At 41.8% G+C, this 21298-nt stretch overlaps 1 protein-coding gene across 1 annotated transcript; it reads right to left on the reverse strand.

Moving 5' to 3' along the window:
* Positions 1–4202: 4202 nt before the first annotated feature.
* On the reverse strand, positions 4203–17011 carry topaz1 (testis and ovary specific TOPAZ 1). The gene is given in 20 exon segments (XM_085791932.1): positions 4203–4730; positions 4819–5005; positions 6117–6320; positions 7163–7315; positions 8284–8449; positions 8735–8835; positions 8957–9140; positions 9249–9301; positions 9408–9528; positions 9616–9708; positions 9888–10039; positions 10136–10193; positions 10436–10522; positions 11229–11287; positions 11416–11480; positions 11569–11615; positions 12061–12155; positions 12696–12745; positions 12842–15521; positions 16586–17011. Coding segments are annotated over 20 exon segments (5127 nt in total). The 5' UTR covers positions 16959–17011; the 3' UTR covers positions 4203–4531.
* Between the last annotated feature and the right edge of the window lie 4287 nt (positions 17012–21298).

The following is a 21298-nucleotide window of genomic DNA, read 5'->3' on the forward strand; positions in this document are numbered from 1 at the left end:
GCCCCCAGGTAAAAAACCTAATCTAATTGTTTCAACACTACAGTGGGCAGGTCAAATGAAATTAAAGGAAACGCAATGGAATGAAACCCGGAGTCATTTATTATATTAAATTTACTGTTCCCACAGGATATACGGCTCATAAGTTAATTATGATTGATAGTCATACACAGTGGTGTATAAAAGCCTCCAGCTGGAGGACTGATGGAGGTTAACTCATGACTGCTGAAGTTACTCGACAACTTCGGTAACCAGTAGGTCCCCAAATATTTACTTCATTTGGAAGTTTTTTTGTTTAAATATTTTTGGGCCGTTTTACCGGACAGTTGAGAGAGAGACAGGAAATGGGAGGCAGAGACTAAACTGAGCTAGTTTAGTGAAGGTAAGGTAGAAATTTTTCAACTACGATGTACTAGTTGTATTGTTCTGTGTAACCTATAGTGACAAAAATGTAATTCCATGACATCCTCTATTTTTGTCTGCACTGAGAGCAACAGAAAAACAATAGAGAGCAAAAACTCTCACATCTCTATGGTACACCACAATTTTTTTTCCATTTTATTATTATATAGGCTACAGTATATTATTATTTATTTATTATTATTCATTAATCATACTCTATTACAAATACTGCTTTCTTTCTTTTTTACTGCTAGGCTATTGCTATTTATTATCTGTGCTATTTCTTTGCAGTTGTCTGATGCTGTAACCTTGTAAATTTCTCCACTGTGGGATGAATAAAGGACTATTTTATTTTATCCTCTATCTATCTATCTATCTATCTATCTATCTATCTATCTATCTATCTATCTATCTATCTATCTATCTATCTATCTATCTATCTATCTATCTATAAAAGTAAAAGGTGTTTTAACAAGTGTCTGATTTTGTAATCATACATTGAATCTAATCATATGAATGCAATAAACAGCAAGTTTATGATACATTTCAAACCAACACTCTAAGTGTTAATGGAAACAGGTTTTAAAAATGAGATATATACTAATGCATCCTGTTGTGTTACATGTATCTGATTTCCTGAACAAATGAATGAGCCTGAACTTCACTGTGGCGGTGTTAACACAGGTTAGTGACTAGTGAAGGATTCATGGACTTGTATGGAAACATACATAGAAGAGGGAAAGCTATTCATCTGCCGTGGCTCTGTCCTCAGAGGAACTACAATAACTGAAGGGAGGAATAATTCCCCAGCAAAAGTCATGTGTGTTGGCAGATCTCAATCTCAGAAGCATAGCATTTGATTAGACCACACAAGTACGTCAAGCATCACGTTATTATTTTCATCCTGGAGAGGAAACTGGCTCTGGGATGGATGAGAATATATGAGAGTTTTACTGTAATGCAGAGAGAGGCTGTATTTTATATGGCTGAATAATCACCATACCAACAGAATATAGTGTACATGCGTAAACTTAAAGGGGACATATGCTCATTTCTGCTTCTTGACATGGTACCTTGATGTTTAAAGTAATGTTAGTAACATGCTTTGGTCAGAAAAACCAAAAGATTGAGCACAGCTGGGTTCTCTACACACCAGTTTCACAGCCCTGCTCTAAACAGTCGGGTTAGAACCTTCGCTCTGGTAGCTGAGGTAACCATGGTAACCATGGGAGCGAGGGCTTGAATATTCACATCACCCGGCTTGTGATGTAATAAGCCGGGTGAAATTAAAACGGCTTGTTTAGAGACACATTTTTATGGCAGTTTACAAAATATTGACGTAGTTGTCAAAACTTATGTTTAAGGGGTGAGGAGGCACTCTGGATACGCAAATACACATACTAAAGCTATGAAAAAGTGAGTTTTGCATAATATGTCCCCTTTAAGTAATGTACTAAAATCCACAATACAGCCAATTCACTGAAAGAGATACATGTGTTTATAGCTGTGAGCAAAAATCTCCCTCAGCTAATACTTTAGAAATCACAACTTCTCAAAGGAACATTTGACATTCAAAGGAAACCCGCTTTGTTAAGGTGAATAATAATGAAACCAAGATGTTTTTTCTCTTTGTAAAAGGACAAAGTCAACAACGTCAAATGAAGACGCACAAGCATAGTGAGACAGTGGTTGGTGGAGCAGGACAATCTTTTTCTAAAAGATTCCCAGTCAGTTCTGTGGGGCCACGGTGATTATCTAAGTGAGATCATATGAGACACATCAGTTGACACAGGTCACCAATGTTACCCCATTTATCCCAGAGTTAAAGAGAAGAACAACAGTGACCTGGACAAAAAGCGCTGACGGTGAGTTGATTTACAGCAACCTCTCGAGGAGATTAAAGAAAGCGAGGGCAGATGAAAGGATGAAAGGTTTGAAAAGATGCCAGAGGTTATGATGATACATCAAAGTAAGAAAACAGAGTGGCCCGTGAAGCGTTATGTTTCACAGAGGCCTTTCATACAGCTGATGATGTTGCTGGCTGCAGTGTTACTGTGTTAACTGCTGCTGGTGAAACATCGTGCCTGGGATGACACGGGCTGGGGAGGAGAGGCCGGTTAAGGTTACTGAGAGACAAAGACAGCAGTCACACACGCTGCTCTGTTTGGATTAACTGGAGCTGTGGATGACACACACGCTGACGTCCGTTTGCTCTATATAGTCATTTCCCATTACTTACAGAATCTCAGTAGACGTTTCCACACCACGTGTGGGTCTGCATGCCCCCGAGCTTTACTCTATGAATACAAGGAATAATAAACATTTGTCTGTCCTGTCTGCACTTCCAATAAAGCTAATCAGTTTACGGTAAGTGAGAGATGGCAGATGCAATAAGCGAAAAACTAAAAAGAATAATTATCTCCATTAGTTGTTTTGGTTTTTTTGCCTAAGATCAATACCTTGTGAATAAATCAAAGAAATCAATACCTCAATAACTTTGAGTTTATAGAAATAAGAATAAATATCTCAATCTTAAAGCTAACATTACTGAGAGGCAATAAGAAAAGATTAAAATGAAACTTTTTTTTTTTTTTTTAAAGCTTTTCAGCATTTCAGAGACCTGTAAATATCCCTGTCACTGCTCTGTGTGTGGGACAATTTTTTAGGGCCTGAAGGTTTTGAATTCCTCAAGTTGAAAAGTCATTTCACCATCATATGAGAAGGTAGTGTTACATTAGTATAATCTCTTGCCTTTGAAAACAGAGTAATCTTGACATTTGATGATAATCACCCTGTCACAGCTGAAGAGAAATGGGACTGAAAGCAGCACAGGTGCAGTCTAGTAGGCTACAACCACAGCCACGTGTCTCCTTTTATCTGCATTTGCTTTTATTTCTCATTACTCTGCCCGATAGCTGCATCTAATCATGCTTTATGTGACTCATCGACTCATCACAGTCTAGTACTTCCCCCTGGTGGTTCAGTGGCTCTGTAGCACCTTTGGGCTTGCTGCTGATTGTAAAAAAAAAAAAGACTGAAACACAGCATTTTAGAAATAAAGATAAACATGTGATTCCAGCTTTTTCAAACTGTTTTACTTCCACTTGCAACAAAACAAAATAAGAGAAGAAAATGGCTGGTTATGTCAGGATGGTGTTTGATAGCTTCACTTCAAGAACACCGGCCTGTTTCCTACATGTGTATACCTGTCTGTCTTATAGACTTGTGGCATTTCAAGGTAATGCTGTTATCAGGCTATTTAGCCAATCAGTGTCACAGCAGGACGTTCTGATGAAAGGTGTCACCCCTTCGCTTCGGATCAATACTCCAGTAAACAAGCCTCTCCAGCTCCCTGCACCAACACACAGGTGCTGCTGACACTCTTTACAGATGATTTGTTTACACTGTGATGTGCGCCATGACATCAAATAGAGTGATATCACATACATATCCTCAGTACACAGGAAGGAATGCATTTAGGTTGTTGGACGACTGATCGCAGCTGTTTCAGGATCAGTTTCAGTTTCCTGTGTAATAAAACAATAGTCAGACCTTCGGGAGCAGAACTTTCTTTTTTTTATATATATAAAAACGTCATACACAGAAAAAGAAATCACAGCTCTTGAACTGGCAACAAGTGAGGTTTTGACAATCGGTAAAATAATACAGTAACATAATACTGTCAAAGACTAAACACCATTATAAATATATACTTATTTACACTCAGATAGTATATACATTTAAGAAAACAAAATCTAATACCATTAACAACCCCGCAAAATTATGCTGGACTTTTTTTCCCCCTGCAAATATTAAATCACACAAACACTGAGTGACTAATCAGCTAAAACAACTCAGGAAACAAGAAGGAATTAACAACAGAAAAAAAACAAAACAAACATGTTTAGTTCTGGCGTCAGTCTTTGGTGGTGATCGTCTGATTTCTTTGCTTCTTTGTCAAACGTTAAATGGAAATACGACCATTTGCGTGAACGTACAGCCAACAGTAATTTATGTGTGTTCAATTTCCTGATTTCATGGATTCTTTTCCACAGTCGACCTGTGTCTGGTGGGGAAAATGAGGAGTAACGTTAAATACTTGTGGGGCCTGCGGGGGGACCGACCGTCTGGGTCAATGCTTCCACATCTCATTGGCCCACAAATGATTGTGGCGGAGCCAGCGTCGGGCTGAGGAAACGTCAAGTGTAAAAACTTGCTCCTGTGAGGAGTTCACTGCTGTGTAGTGAACAATGAGTTTGGGCTGAGGGATGCAAGCTGCAGAGAGGAGGCGGCTGCCTGCTGAGAGGTACTCGCTCTCTTCGCTTTCAGTCCTGGAGGAGGAGGAGGAGGAGGAAGCAGGAACATCACACACACATCCAGAACACTCAATTAGACACACACAACAAACAAATGTGTTACCTTTTGAGAGTGATACTGAGGCAGGCGGTGGTGGTCTCTGAGAGGTGGAGAAGGGCTGGTGCGTTGACAGTGATGAACATCTCAAAGGTGAGAGCCAGCTCCACCTCCTCCAGTCGCCAGGGAACGATCAGCGCCATGGCACCAGGGGGAGCAGAGACCTCTGTGTAGTAGCCCACACTCAGGGAGTCTGATGAATACACGTCAGTGTCACAGTTACATTTTAAATGGCAACTGTTCCTTTAATCTGAATCCTTTAAAATGAAATTACATTTTTTTTTGTTAAAGGGATAGTAGCATTTTTTTAAAGTGGGGTTGTATGATCTACAAATAGCCCCTAAGTACTTTAATTGCAGTAGAAGACTCTCTGCACTCCTCCCGTTAGCAACGCCAGCTCATAGCCCTGCCCAGAGATTTACAACATACATTGTTATGAATGGACCCAAAGAAACGGCCTATTTTTGTGGCCTAAAAGAGGTTTTATGTGAAAAAAAAATACACAGTTCCATTGTTCGCTATAATATAATTTTTCCCAGCCCTTCAAAGTGCAGGAAAAACACAGTTTTTATTTGGACCTAACCAATTTACGTATCCCTCCGGCCCAGGGTTAGCGCCCGCCAATCAGCAGTTGGTTAAGTCCAAATAAAAACTGTGTTTTTCCTGCACTTTGAGGAGTTGGAAAAAATTATATTATAGCGAACAATGGAACTGTGTATTTTTTTTTCAGGTAAAACCCCTTTTAGGCCATGAAAATAGGCCGTTTCTTTGGGTCCATTCACAACAATGCATGTTGTAAATCTCTGGGCAGGGCTATGGGCTGGCGTTGCTAACAAGAGGAGTGTAGAGAGTCTGCTACTGCAATTAAAGTACTTAGGGGCTATTTGTAGATCATACAACCCCACTTTAAAAAAAATGCTACTATCCCTTTAAGGGATACTTCACCCAAAATCGATAAATCACCAATCATCATCTGTAGTAGTAGCTCCCAGTGGCTGCGCGAGATTTGCTACGAGATTTTCATGGAGGTATTTGGATGTTTCATAGTGTGTGTTTTGGACGATTCAAAAGTGAGCTCTATCCACCGCCATTATATGAAAATCCGTTGCCAGCAGGACCTCCCCTGGAACTCCAAAAGCGTTTTGATAAGTGAAAGTTCTCCAAACCCTTCCTTGGCATGACGGTGAGTAGACAATTGGTGAATTATCGATTTTGGGTGAAGTATCCCTTTAACATCAGCAACCCTGATAAACTGATTTAGACCCCAAATAAAGCATTGGCGGCTACAATCCAGCGATACTCACGTCTGAAGACTTCCCGTGCACGGAGCCAGAAGTTTTGTTTGCCCAGTTTGTGTAACAGTGTCTGCAGCACAGCGTGGTCGACTGACAGCTTCTTAGAGAACATGAAGTCCACTATGTCTGAGGCGACAGGGAGGATCTGTCTGTCCACACACACTTGTAGATGAGAGTTGAACAGAGCACCGTACCTGGAGATATCAATCAAGTCTGGGGAAAAAGCAGGAGAATAAATGGCTCAGAATAATGTTCATCTCTGGAACAAGACTGAGAATAGAAGAAATAAAGGAAAAAACAAAGTGCAGAAGATTTTCTTGGTGTCAGACATTCAGACTCTTACCACTCTCTTAGTGGCACCACAAACACACTCAGCCACTCGTAGAGTATAAAGGTGAAGAAGGATAATTTTCCTTTGAATATAATCATTCTTTTCTACAACTCTGTAGACCAGTGCTGATAATTTTCGAGGCTACACTCTCAACTGTGCCCTCATATTTATGAGGGCTTTATGCGCTGCAACCCCTCTTTAACATCCCTCTTGCTGACAGTCTGTTCGCCTCCTGCACTGATATTCTCAGTAACTTGAGTTTCTCTTCTGTTTTCCTTTCACATCAACCACAATTTCAGACCCCATTTACCATATTTACTTCTTTTCCCATAGATCTCAATGCAGATGTCACTTTATTCACTGTTCCCATTGAAAGCAGCTGAGCAGCCTTTGTGACTTAAGCTCCTGCCATCTGTGCGCCAACGTCAACCCACTTTAATCTTTGCCGCTTGCCATCTTGACACAAAATCAGAATCAACTCTGCATGCTCTGCATTTTTATACACGCCACAGACCATGATGGGATTTTAATTACTTGCATTTACATGCGGTGCAGCTGGGAGCATCTGGATTTGCCAGGTTTCTCCACTCAATTACTCTGGGTTTTCCTTTATTACTCGTCTAACCAAAGATGTTCCATTGCTTGAGGGGTCAATCACCTAAACGATACATTTATCTGCACCTCAACGTTTAAATGTATTTATATAATGGTTGCGTTCGCTCACCATTCGGCTCTTTAATTCCAGGGAGATTACGGAGAATGTCCAGTGTGTCTCGGTGAGACGTCTTCCCAGCTAGACTCATCAACACACAGCTCCGACTCTCCAGATCCTCGGGCTCACATGGCCATGGGCTCGAACTCAGGAACCAATTGTTTTCTGGATTGACAGATACATAAACAAAAGGTAAACACAATTTACAGAGACAAGGTTTTGGACACACACCTGAGGCACTGAATTTCTCTGTAGCCGACAGCTACTAATATAGTAGATGTCTAATAGAGTTTGATTTCAGGTCGGTTAATTGTTTTTGTTTTTTTTATCTATCTATCTATCTATCTATCTATCTATCTATCTATCTATCTATCTATCTATCTATCTATCTATCTATCTATCTATCTATCTATCTATCAATCAAATGCAAGTCACAGGCATCTGGTGCATACAAAAATACAATTTCTTTTATCAGATTTTAGGAACTTAAATTCAGTTAACTGATGTCCAATGACACAAGTTCTGCCCGTATATAATGTTACCATGCATTATTTTCAAGTAGTGTGTACACTTCACTACAGAAACAGTGTCACTCCCAAAAGAAACTTGGACTTACGACTTTGGTTTTGGTTGAAAAGCCCAAAATATTCCCAACCACAGCAGCAGAACAGAAATTTAGAAATAAGACAACATACAAGAATATTACACAATGGGGCACATTTAGAGAAATAACATATATATGTATCAAGTATTTCATTATGCTGACATTGTTAACAAAAAATATATACTTGTTCTTCATTGTAAACGGACAGAAATCTGTTTCTACATTCACGTGGCTCGGCTGTGGTGAAACTACAAATGTTGCAGCAGCAAAGACCTGGGTGGCATCATCTCCTTTCCTTTTGTAAAAGAAGGTCCAATGCATCCTCCTAATATCCGGAGATAAGAAAGGAAGCACTGATGGTCCTCTACTCTAACCCGCTCTTATCACGGCTGCCACTTCGATACTTGTATAAAAGTCATGAAAATGAAAAGTCCTGAGCTAGGAAGACTTTGACTGCAGCACTTCAGTACTGAAGCTTTATGGAGTTCATTCAGCCTGTGATGCAGTAGCTGCCCATTTCATCTGTTACCTCGAAGTGTGTTAAGCGCTCCTTCCACGCTGTTGGTCCAGAGGAAGAACTCAGTGGCCAGAGTGATGAGGCGGCAGCGTGAAGCACTGTCCTCGTTCCCAAACAAACCCTTCAGAGTCGAGTAGCTGACTTTTGAGTTGGACAGCACCTCCACCACCCTGCGACCCTACACAAGACACACAACACACCACACTACAGAGCTACACCCACTTGCTAACATTACAGCTCCTATTTCTCTCCTGTACAAAGATTTTCATTGCACATTTGCAGTTTTTCTGTTCTGTCAACCAGGTTTCTTATTATCTTCATGTTTTCTCTAAACTATGACTTGTCCCAGGTGTCACAGCTATGATGAAATGCATCTGAATATTCCAGTATTGAGTTTGATATTCATTCAAAGAATAGGCCATCTATGATTTATCAGTCCATTTCATCATTCATAATAATTTACCTTGTCCCACTGACGTGTTTTGTGGTATCGCAACATGAGTGAGACTCCAATTCTGCCTAAAAAACTCAGGATCGGGCTGTCTTCATCTTCATTCTGACACACTGAAAAAGTGAGAATAATTAAATCACCAGGATCTATCCTTCATTCAAAGTGAATTAATGAGAAAAAATACGTTAAAATAAAATTCTTCTTTTGTATGAAGCCACTTTTTGTTTATTGTACCTGTCTCAGCGAAGGCAGCAAAGGGCACCGACAGCTTATCTTTGCTCTCAGACAGGAGCGCGATGGCGATGGAACCACTGATCTGTTCCAGTTGGTTGGGATGATGGTTGAGATGATTGTTGCAATGGCACATGGACCTGAAAACCTTTCCCATCGCTCTCCAGTCCTCCTGCTTGGCACAAAGCTGACGGGCCAAGTATTAAAAAAAAGCAGTAACAATAAAGTTTAACACTAAACCGTTTACTTTGTTTTGGTAAACTGATGGAGGTGAGCAACTGTGATAAGAACTGACCTCGATTTCCACCAGATTCAGGTACTCTGGAGCGCTGCTGGATAGCCTTTTATAGTAAACATGAAGATCATCATTCAGCTACTTGTAAGACTTCTCAAAAAAAAAAAAAAAAAAAAACACACAGCATGTGAATTGACTGACGGTGTCTGTGATATGTGTGAGCAGAGGAAACTCCTGCTTACCTCTGGCTGCTCGGTGAGGTTGGATTGACAACCTGCTGGAACTCTGGAGTGTTTTTCACAAAGTCAAGCGAATCCAAACTCAGACCTGCACTGGCCATCTATTGACACACACACACAATGAATCCCTCCAAAACAGATCATATTGCCTGCCATACAGTAAGAAAAGTGTGTAGGGACCAAGATACCTTCAATGTGAGCTGCATGAGCTCAGGTACAGAGCCTGTGAGACCCTTCTCTCTCACAAAGATAAAGAGGGCCAGCAGGAAATCATAGGTGGGCTAGCAGGAGAGGAGGACACAGAAAAGTTCAACATCTCTTTCTATGTCCAGAGGAATATAAAGTCATGTGAAAATGACCATGATGGTGCTCATCTCATACAAAAACAGAACATGTTCTGCTCTCAGCGTGAACTGCAGCATGACATCACTGTGACGAGGCGGACAGAAACCACACTGACCACTATCTTGTGGGCCAAGCTGACGCTGAGGACTGAGAAGATATCGGACACCATGCCGGCTTTGAGCAGCGCCCAGAGGAGTGTCACGAAAACCGGCATGGAGAAATACACTCCGGGTGGGTTGTTGAGGTAGTAGCCTGTAAACACAGCTTCTGGAGACAAAAGGAGACGTAGCAAAATGGTCACAGAGCGACAAGAAAGCAGGCACCAGATCAAGCGGTGAAGAATATGAATAAAACAAAACTTACTTGCTTTCTGGAGACACATTGGGTTTTTGATGAACCGTGCCACAGTTTCAACACAGAACTGAAAGAGAGGAAATTATGATGTGATGTCGCCTCTGTGTTCAATATAAATCAGAAAGCTGCAGGGAAGCATTACTCCACTTTGCATTCACAAGGTTTTGTACAACAGCTCTATAACCAACTCCTCTACTTTATGTGATCATGAAGGAGCGGTACGGCTCAGTCTCCTCACTGCTTCTTTGTACTCAGGGTTTGGCGTGCTGCGGTCAAGCTATGAAAAGATGAATTGTACTTTGTGCTTACCTTCTCATCCCCCTCCACGGGCACATGCTGGTAGCGACACATCTTGAATCCACAGGACAACAACTCACTGAAGTACTGCCTGCAGTACTGAGGGTTCAGAGGAGGAGAGAAGTTGCTGCATGAGTCAAAGTTTGACTCCAACAAACATCATTAACAAACTGATGTCTCCCACTTCCTCCCTCTAATCAAATACACATGGACATTATCATTTCTGGGAAACGGATCTCAATCAAAAATCTCCATCCTACAAGTTTGTCACTAATTTCAAGTCTACTATATTAAACAATAAACTATACATCCCATAGATCATTTATATTTCATGACTGAATTACTTTTATTATCCATCTTCTGAGGTAATTGCCAGTAACAGTAATCTCAATTACTAAGCACAGACCAGGCATAACAATTTTATTTAGTCATGATGTGCACTTATCTATAATTTAAAATGAGATGTGACACTAACTTTTAAGAGAATGAAAATAATTAAAAGACAACTGGGGGAAAACGGTGAAACAATCTGTTGTTTAGTTTAGTTTTACTTTTTTAAAACCCTAGCAGAAGGTGCAGAAAACCCACGGCCATCTTGTCACCTGTTTTTTGGGTTTTTTTTTTTTTTTTTTACCAATCCTGAGCATCCCAGGTAATTACACCTATTCTCTACTGAGGAAAAGATTGTGGAATAAAATAGTAAATCTTCCAGTTTAAGGCAATAAATTGTTAAAATAAATTAAAAATCATAAAGATGTGTGTTAGGAGAGCGTAGTGATGGTCTTCATTCATTTAAAATACTTACAGAGTTGGATTTCTGGCGTCTAAAATCTGTCATGTTGGCAGGGATTGTGATCCGTGACACTGTGTAGAGAGCAAAGGCGGCAAAAGAGCAGCCACACACAACAGTTCTTAATCTGCCAGAGGAGTAATGTTGTGTTTGCATGTGCAAACAAAAACTGAAATCAGTGTTGATGCCGTTTTCCTCTCACCATTTCTTATGTTCATAAGTGACGGTATGTTATGCGTGTTGTTCACTGTTGGGATGGGGTGGTTCCTATTACAGGATATAAACACAATGATATTCAAAACGCTGACAGGTTGACAGGACACTTTAAAATGTTTCATGTGATGTAAACAGGTACCTTTCCATGCCTCCGTTTACATGATTGTTGTTGGCATCAGATTGACCCTGTTGTAAAAACACAAAGCAAGTGATGCAGAGCATTTTGTTTCAATGTCTAAACCTGACATACGCAACATATGAAGTAAGACGTTAGAGGTTGTTAATGTACTTTTCACATATGATGAACAGGGCATTAGAGATTCCTGTAAAATTATAGAGATTAAACACATTTTATTTTGAAAGGCACATGATAAGACCTTTATTTTTTGATAAACTTGATTATCATTTTGTAATGTTATTGTGCCTTATGCTTTCTTCCCCCTTTCCTTGTCTCTCTGACCTTTAACTTTGAGACTGAAACTAGTAATATTTTGTTTCTTCACAACTGCAAGGAAGATACGTTGCTCCAGTGCTTGTAGCCCTGCAATAAAGCGCTGAAAACCTCTCCTGGGAAGTGTGGTCCTTGGCCACTATGACACAACGCAGGGCTACTGAAGAGGCATTACATTACCATGGTTCTGGTTTGCGCGTCTGTTGCAGGCCATGTGCTGTTTTGCTTTTTGGGAGTGGTGCTCTGAGGTCTCCAGGATCTGCCGTCACTCTCCTCTGTAAAATACACACAACAAAGAAAATTTTGGCAAATTCCATAACATGATATACAAGTATTGAACGCATCAACAGCCTGGCATGGGGCACGCACATGGAGGCCATGGCGGTAGAGTGAATTACTCATTGTTTTGTTTTTAATAGCTAGATCCAGGTCTCTCTAAAGCTCTCCGAGTGCTCATTGGCTCTTAGACAACTCTGCTGATTGTTCTTTTATTCTTTGTGTTACTGTCACTGTGTAATGCTGCTGCTGCACTGTAATTTCCCAGCTTGGGATCAATAAAGTATATCTTTATGTGTTCAATAATGTCATTTCACATAACTTAATTTATGGTCATATATCTTTTGATTTCATGTCTGTAGCCCCATTAGAAATATGTTTACTGAGAAAAATGTTGATGCGTTCCAATACTTATTTTCCCCGCTGTAACTGTCTGTATATTGTCTTTTGACATCTGTTGTCTTAATACAGCTCATCATGGCTGTCTGCTGTTGAAATATTAATTACATAACAGATTCTGATTGGTGCACTGGCCATACCTGTGATGTCAGGACTGTCGCAACGAAAATTTACAATGACTGGTGTCGATCTGAAACACACACAAAAAAAAACACAGTGTCAGTGATGAGGGCCAAACCGATTCATCTGTGATTGTAAAGAGATGGCAGCAAATGTGAATCCTTGCCTTTGTTTAACCCCCGGTGATGCTCCGCCTATCCTTGGCGACACCTTTTTAACCCTCGCAGTAGGTCCGGTTTTAGGGGCGTCACTGACCCTGGTAGGTCCCAGTTTGAGCAGCGCTCCTTTGGGTAGGTTTTCAAACAGCTCTGGGTCGTCCTGGACCACGTCAAGAAGCAGGATGTCCTGTTCATAAGCTGTGAACTCATCCAAAAGGCCAGACTGAGCACAACCAGCTGCCTCCGCTTCTGTCTTATCACTTTCACTGCCCTCTGTTTCAGATGGACTCGATTCTTCGTCTCCAGTAGAACACGGTTGCTCCTCATCGCTGCTGGGAGAGGGGCAGGGTCCGGTCACAACACCTGAGGGAGGGCTGCTCTTTATTTTTGGAGCAAAGGGAACTTGTTCAGAACATATGTTACCCGGTTGAAGATCATCTTCATAGTCACTTTCATCCTGGCTTTCCTCTCCCATAGCATCACTCTCATCTCCAACGCTGCTCTGAGAAAGAGGACTTGTAAGTTTTGAAGAGGTTCTTTCCAATTCTTCATTCTGCCCTGATTTTTCACATTGCTTGTGGTCAGGAGACCCCTCGCAATTTCCATGAGGGCTGTTACCAATTTGTGGCACGTAATATCCAGGTAAGATTTTGAGTTTGCTGGTGTGTTTGTTTACCGCCTCCTCCTCTTTCTCATCTGCAGAGTACTGGCTCTGGGGCGGGGAGCTAAACAATTGGTGCTTTTGCGGTGTAGTAACAGGAGAGAGCAGTGGTGGGAGTGTGAACTCACTCAAATTAGTTTCCTCACACTGTTTCTTGGTACCGCATGGTAATTCGCCAACAGGACGGGCGCGATTAAACGGGCTTGTCTTAAAATACGGCTCCAGTATCGGTGGGCTCCTCTCTATGAAAAAATCTTTATCGCTGCCTTGCTCGTCTTGAGGTAGGAGGAGCGAGGACTCGCGTGAAGGAAAGGAGTCAGAGGTATTTGTTATTGACGAAGGAATGGGCGAGGAACCGAAAAAAGTCATTTGGGTTTCTTCGCAGTGGAACAGGGGTGTTTCTACGTCTTGGATAAAACAGCCGAGTGAGGAGGATGTTGGTGACGTGCTTGCAGAGTGACCCTCAGCCAGCTGAACACCTTTCACTTTCTCAAAGCGAAACAACGCGGGTGGGTCAGAGGATGGTGTGGCGGGGAGACTACTCAAACCACCGTGACTTACGAGAGATGACAGGGGAGAGAAAGCCGCCACCGTTACCCAGTCGCTCAGGCCCAGTGCTGAGGGGGAAGGAGTGGACCTGAAGCTGCTGGTTTCTGGCCTGTTAGCTGACGGTGGAGTGACTAGTGATGCTTCTGCATCCATGAGGTGAACTGTGTTTCTGGAAGAAGGTGAAGACACGCCTCCGTTGCTCTTGGTTGCGATGCGCTCTCCATTCTTTTTTTGCTCGTCATTATTTTGGTGAGAAACCTGAATGGTTGTTGTTGCACTTGAGAGCAGGTCCTTGGTCCGGCTGCTCGGTGAACGTGACTGATTTTGATTCACTGGTGGTTGAACGGGCTCTGTTGGACAGGCTGTGCTGCCAGCATTCCTGTTAGAGAATGGCCAAGGCATGTCCGTCCGTGCACAAGAAGATTTTATTTTTTTGCAACAGACCCTCACTCTCGCGCAGGTGAACGACTCCGGGTCATCTGCATCCACGTCGCTCCCCTCACTCGGCAGTTCTGAGGGGATCTGTTCTGTGTTTGTTTCTCTTGGTTGACCTGTCCTACCACAAGGCTCTGTGTGGACTTCTTTCACAGCTGGCATATAAGTGCTGCAGCTCCCAAATGTATGTTCTAGGCTCGGCTGCCTGCCACCAGGCATCCCACCACATGATTTGTTTATGTTTACTAAGTGGGTTTTTGCTACTTCATCACAATTAACTCTTCTTAAGTGTTGGGAAGGAGGCAAACTTCCACCTTTAACATTATCCCCAAGCTTCATTCTTTTGTCTCTGTGAAGCTCTGCTCCTATGAGATCACATCCTGGTCCAGGCTTCTCCTCAACATCTCTGTCCCACATGCTCGTCCTGTGCAGCTCCCCTGTGTTTTCCTCTTTACTCAGTAAAGTAGGAAAAATTGCAGCTTCACTTGTCCAACCCGTGACGAAATGATATGTGCCACGACTCGATATCTCTGACTCTGTGTACTTTTTCAAGTGTCTCTGGTTTTCAGTCACACACCAAGACTGACAGCTGCTTGTGTCAGATTTGCTATTAGCCAGAGCACTATCCTCGCTTTCATGCTCGTTATGCCCAGAACAAGCGGGCCTAAAAAGAAATCCGTCTCTTTTTTCCTGTTTGAAGCAATACACAATTTTGGTCTTGAGAACATCCGGTAACAGATAACTACACTTGTGATTGCACGCATCACATTTTTGGGCTATATCGCAAAGTGCCACCTTTGGGTACTGGTCAATCCATACGATGATCTTCTTAGAGTTTTCACTCTCTGGGTTCCCTCTCTTACTCTTTAACTCAGTCTGAGTCTGAGACTGCCCAGGCCCTGGGCTAACCCTTCTCTGACCTTGCTTACCCAGTGTTTTATTCTGAGGGGATTTGTATCTACAGTCCCCACAGAGACGGCAGCGGGTAGGTGTCACAGGTCTTCTCAAAGACTCTTCTGAACCAGCATGTCTTGGGGTTGTGTCTGCAAGTGGAGACAAAAACGAGTCAAATAGTGGCAATTGGATTTGCATTTTGGAAGATACACCCATTTAGGTGCTTATTATGGGGTGGTATACTATGGAGAAGTGACATGGCAATGCTCATTGCAGATTTCAAAACACATTAACAATTATTTTACAAGAGGTTCGGTTTTAGTGATTTAGACGGTTTGTCAAAAATACATTGGTTTAACTTCCCAAGTTCCAGTTAAGACTAGTACAAAGACACTTCACCAAGGCCTTCAATAGGAAGTATCTGGAACTGTGGAATAAACTAGGGAACCTACACCATTGCATACCAAAACATTAGACTGTGTTTTAATCTACCTTGGGACAATATGATAAGTTTAATGGAGAAAATGGCACCACCCACAAGGATAGGTCCAAACCAGTTAAGAGCTTCCCTCACTGCTAACTGTGCCAGCTAGCATCTTATTTACAACTGTATAAAACAATGTCTGTGGATAGTGACACCTATTTTAACATGGGCCCTGGCATTAATGCAAACATTCAACATTTCAGGTCCTGGAGTAGTTGCAGGCAGGATTTAGCCGCGTTAGCCGCATTAGCTTAGTGTCTGAAATCGTCCTACAGTCCTTGAACAGACAAATAAAAACTATTTTCCCACATGTTAGCTAAACGCTTTTACCTACCGGTCACTTCTCAGTTTAAAATGCATAAGCTGGAGTGCAACCCCGGTACTTTTTAAACTTTTTTTTTAACACTTAACTTACACGGCTAGGTTAAACGTGTCCCCCCTGTTAGCATCTGTCCCGTATGTGCAGCGGCGGCGGCCGTGGAGGAGCAGGTCAGCTTTGACCCCGCCACCGTGACCAGTCCGGCTAACAACAGGCTTAACACAGACAATGGCACATGTTTTACATTTTATAACCTGGCCCAGACTTACAGTCTGACTGTGCCTGTGTCTCCCGACCCCGTCTTAAAAAACACGAGTGGACCTCAGTGTGAGGTGGAGTGGACATTTCCATCATGGCCCCGCCTGCACCTGTCTGTCCGTGTGTGTGTCTGTCTGCCTGGTGATACGTACCTCCTCCACTGTCGGCTGTCTGTCGTCTCATCTCCATGTCCCCTGCCTGTCCGCACCGTCGGCCCAGCGCGCCTACACCTGGCCCGTCCTCCTCCGGCTCTTCTCCCGCGGCGGTGTTTCTCCGCACCACCTCCGTCGCATCGTCCGGCCTCCAGTGGTCTGTAGAAACACCGCAGACCGGTTCATCGCCGCTGCCAAAGACAGAGGCGGTGTCTTTCACCAACGACGGTACTTGTTCTTCCACTCCTCGCTTTTCATTTCCCGGCGACTTTTGCAGGCGCCGCCGCCGCGGCACCAGCTGTAGCCCGACGACGTCTTTTAACGCCACTCGGTTGAGTTTGACCCGACTGGAGGACGGAAACATGCTGACCATTAAAACTAGGCTACAACTAGGGAGTGGGTGTGCTTTGCCGCCCCTAATTTATGAACTGCAAGTTTACCTGGGAACGAAGGTGTGCTGTCATCTACTGCGCATGCTTCAGGTGTTTCAATTAAAACATGCAAAGTCATAAGCAAACCTGTAGCCTGAACATGATAACACAATCCTTAGCCTGTGACCATGATAACACAATCCTTGAGGAAGAATAGTAGAAGAATCAATGGGTGAGTCAAAAAAACAAATAAAGACAGAATGAACAAGACAAGAAGACAAATAAAAAAAATAAAAAAAAACAATATCTATGAGTGAAAAATACAGCCCAAGAAGGAAAAGCAAAATCAAAATAAATGTACTGGGGCATGGAAAATATAATTATTAAAGATATAAATACTGCTATTTCAAAACACTGATTATAATTGCTATTTTATTTAGGATAATCACAGAAATCTGCTGTGAGATGCAGATGACAAAAAATACAAAACAGCTGTAACTGCTCTACAGTACAGAAGGAGCTGAAGTATTTTGTACACACACATGCAGATGAACAAATGTATAGGCTAGTTGCCAAAAGAGTGATGTTGGGATTGAGTTCTTTTGGATTTATTGATTGGAAGTCATCACTTGGCTAATGCAGCCAATAAAGAACAGGAGCACTGGAGAAACTGACCTATGCGACATATGTGTCATTCATCAGAATGGTGTGTATGCTTTTTGCCTTAAAACATAATCATGTATAATCAGGTTTTACAGAGGGTGGATTCAACAACTTGTACAATAAAAGACAAATTTAATACATTTCATTTTTGCATCAGTTTGAGTCATGTTTTCTGCTTCACCTGTCAGGACAATCACAGCTGCCACATCTCACTTTTAGACATTAAAGCCATTACTTTGGGGGTAGGATCTGAAATATAAGCTACAGAAGGCTACACATTCACATGGAGGAAATCTAAATTTTAACAAAATATAATGTATGTTCTTCAAATCTTATCATGTCGATCAGAGCGATAAATGTGTCTTTGGTGTGTGTGTCCAAGTCGTCTCATATTTGAAAAGGCTTCAGTTTGAGTATTTCTTCATGAATCCAGTACCTGTAAATCAAACTATTCAAGACATTATAATGTCATAATTAATGGGGATGATTGGAAGAAATGTATGGAGACCATAAGAAAGAAAAAAAGTCATTAATGGACACTAAAGAAAAACTCCTAAAATTGAGCCATGTGGGATTCTGCCATCAGCACACATACTGTCTGTTGTGTGCAACTGTAAATTATCTTTGGTGATTTAAAATTACATCTTCAAATTTATTATTTTGAAAAAATGGACTCCAACAAATCTGTGATTGACACAAAAATGAATCACTGGACAGACAAACATTTTCAAACTTTATTCATCCTCAATTTTTCTCTTTTTAGTTCCACAATTGAAAAAAGATAATAGATAAAAGAATAAAACCACCAACAGAGTTTTTTTTGTTTTTTTTTAACAATGTATAGGTTTTTCAATGTTGAAAAAAATACTTTTCTAGAATACAATTATTTCTCAAATTATTGTAGTTGTATGCTTTACATGGGGTGTTATTTAACAAGTATGTTACACTGTTTTTAACTGAATCATCTTGGACATATTGCTGGAAGAATTGGAAAATATTTTATATTATGAACAATGAATTGGTGCGATTCATGATGAACACATAGATAAGCGATGATAGATGGTGATGGAGAGACCCTGGTGTTGGGAAGTAGCCGGTCCCTTGATTGTGGCGGCCTGATTCACAACACCAGCTGTCCCGCCCCACCGAGCCAGCAGATGGCGCTCTGACGGTGGAAGTGGTTTTCCACTGGGAGGGAGAGAAGTGGTTCCATCTCATTGCGTCCTCCCCCGGGGGGTACGGAGTCAGCTCTCCCTCTTCTTCTCGCTCCTAATCTTCGCTACATCTGTGACAGCTGTGGAGAGAGAACATGCAAATGAGAATCTGAGGAAAAAACATTGGAGGTGAGGAGAGAGACTCTGAGGGAACTTTCTCTGGGCTCCTCTTCATCATAAATCCAGACACGAGGGAATCGGGGAGTCTCTGCCCCACCTCTCTACACCTGACAGGCGTTAGACCACCCACAACCCCCTGCTTCAGCTCTGGCGCTTCTGCTCTCCACAGCTCCAACAGCATCCTCTATGCAAATTTTATAATCACACCACAGCAACGAGGAACGTGTGTGTTCGTACAGTGAAGAGGGATATAAGCTTTTACTTAGCATATGAAATGAGCTGGGATTAGAATGAGATAAAGAGCAAAGTGAAGAGCAGAGGGAGTGTTACCAGAGAGGTCACTCATAATTTTGCTTCTGTGAAGCACTTTAAATCTTCCTGACTGCTCTCACAGGCATTGGAATAGCACGCTGGGCCCAGCTGAGTGATAAAAGAACACCAGCAGTTTCACCAATTATTATGCACTTGAAATTAAAATGTTGTAGAATATCAGCATGATAAAAAAGACATAAAATCAGGAGGATTTATTTATAGTAGAGGAAGAATCACATATCAAGCACGGGAGTCCAGACCAGAGAAGCTGAGTCAAATCTGTAAATGTTTCAGGCTTTTTAATGTTTCAGGACCAATGAGCTGACATGTTAGTGGCCGTGAGCATTGAGGTTGGGCTGCATTATTATCAATACAGGGCTTTAATCGTTTTCTCAATGAATCAGTTAATTGTTTTGCCAGACAACTGAGAAAATATCACAAAACCTCAAATTCAAGAAGAAATAAAGAATAAAATGATTTCTTTTCATTTTTTTGGTGGTCACTTTATTAATTTATGAACTAATAATTTCAGCTCTATATTGGTGTGTTGTTTCTGTTATGGGATGGCCTCTGTAATGACTACATCACCCTGACTCCAGTGGTTCGTGTGCAAAAGCCTGTCAGACGCGTAGTGGGAACTAAATGTCAACTTGCGTAATTTTAAAGAAAATCCAGAGCCGATAATCTTTTTTCAAATACACGGTGAATGTTTGATCTATGCCTTCATTTGTTCACTGGGGGAAACATATTTCTATAACCTGAAAACTGCGCCGAAAACAGCTTCGTCTTGGTGGTAATTGGGTGAGAAGCTCAGAATAGGAAGTGAAAGAGGCACAGATGAGCGTTAAAAGCCGCAGCGCGTAAAGGAAGCCCTGCCTGTCATTATCAGAGTTAAATGTTGACAAAGACACATGTGAAGCAAAGCAGTTGTCTCAGCAGGTGATGGGAAATAAATGTCAGTTTTCCTCAGGTGTACGTCTTCACACAAATGAAATGTGAGTTTAAGGAATCCTTTGTTTGCTCTGCGGCTTCGCGAGTGTGTTTGTGTCCACTGAGAAACAGCTCTCTGGAGAGAAAGCATCTTCTTTTCCATCGAGAATAATTCTATACGCTACAATTCAGTGGACCCTTCTGCAGATCATTCAAGCATATGCACATGACCGTACAAAAAAAGAAAAGAGAGAAAAAATCAAACAGGAATGTATTTCAATAATGTGCTTACAGTATGCTTTTTAAATATTTCTTTGTTTAGATTTTTTTTTACATAGCATTTGCATGTGAGTGGATTTAAAATGTGTGCTGAGTGTTCCCACCAAAATGACAGGACATGTTTAGCTGTGTTGTTAAGTGCAAGTGCTGCAATTACATTTGATTTATTTAATTGGCACTGGCGGAGAAGAAGGTTGTGCTTCAGGAATAAATATTAAGGAGTGGTGGACAAAAAAAAAAAAGTCATTGTAAGTAAACCTACATTTAGATTATTACTGTGGTATTTCCTCCTCCTTTTTTAAACAGCCCAGCCTTGATAGCAGACATTAGACTGTAGTGCTGGAACGGCAAGAATCTATATTCGTCTTGCATTAACATTTCTTTGTCTTTCTCTGGACCGGTGTGAAGCTGACGGGAACGCGAGCAGCAGCTGAATTCCTTTAAATAGCCCTGCCTGCCTCATCATATGGTTGCTATGGCAGCCAGCCCCTTGTTTCAAGATAACGTCCACATGCTCAGAGAGACCTCCTCCACCTGAACACTATAGATCCACACCGCTGCTCAGCGAAAAGAAAGGCATTCGCTGGAGCTGTGCAGCCACTTAACGGCACATATGAATAACGTTTTGCGTGTCTACATGTCCACGGAGTGAGGAATAATCAATACCTGAGCAATGCGTTTGTGTGAGAGATCGATCCGGCTGAAGCTTCTCTCGCTGAGTGATTCAAGAAAAGCGCATATTGGAGAGGGGAAAAAAAAAAAAAAGATGAGAAGTGTGTGAAAGGATTTGAGGGAGGGTAGAAGAAAAAAAGGTTAAAGAGGCA

This window comes from Trachurus japonicus, chromosome 11 (assembly GCF_045865225.1).
Source record: "Trachurus japonicus isolate A0001 chromosome 11, Traja_1.0".
NCBI classification, from domain to species: Eukaryota; Metazoa; Chordata; class Actinopteri; order Carangiformes; family Carangidae; genus Trachurus; species Trachurus japonicus.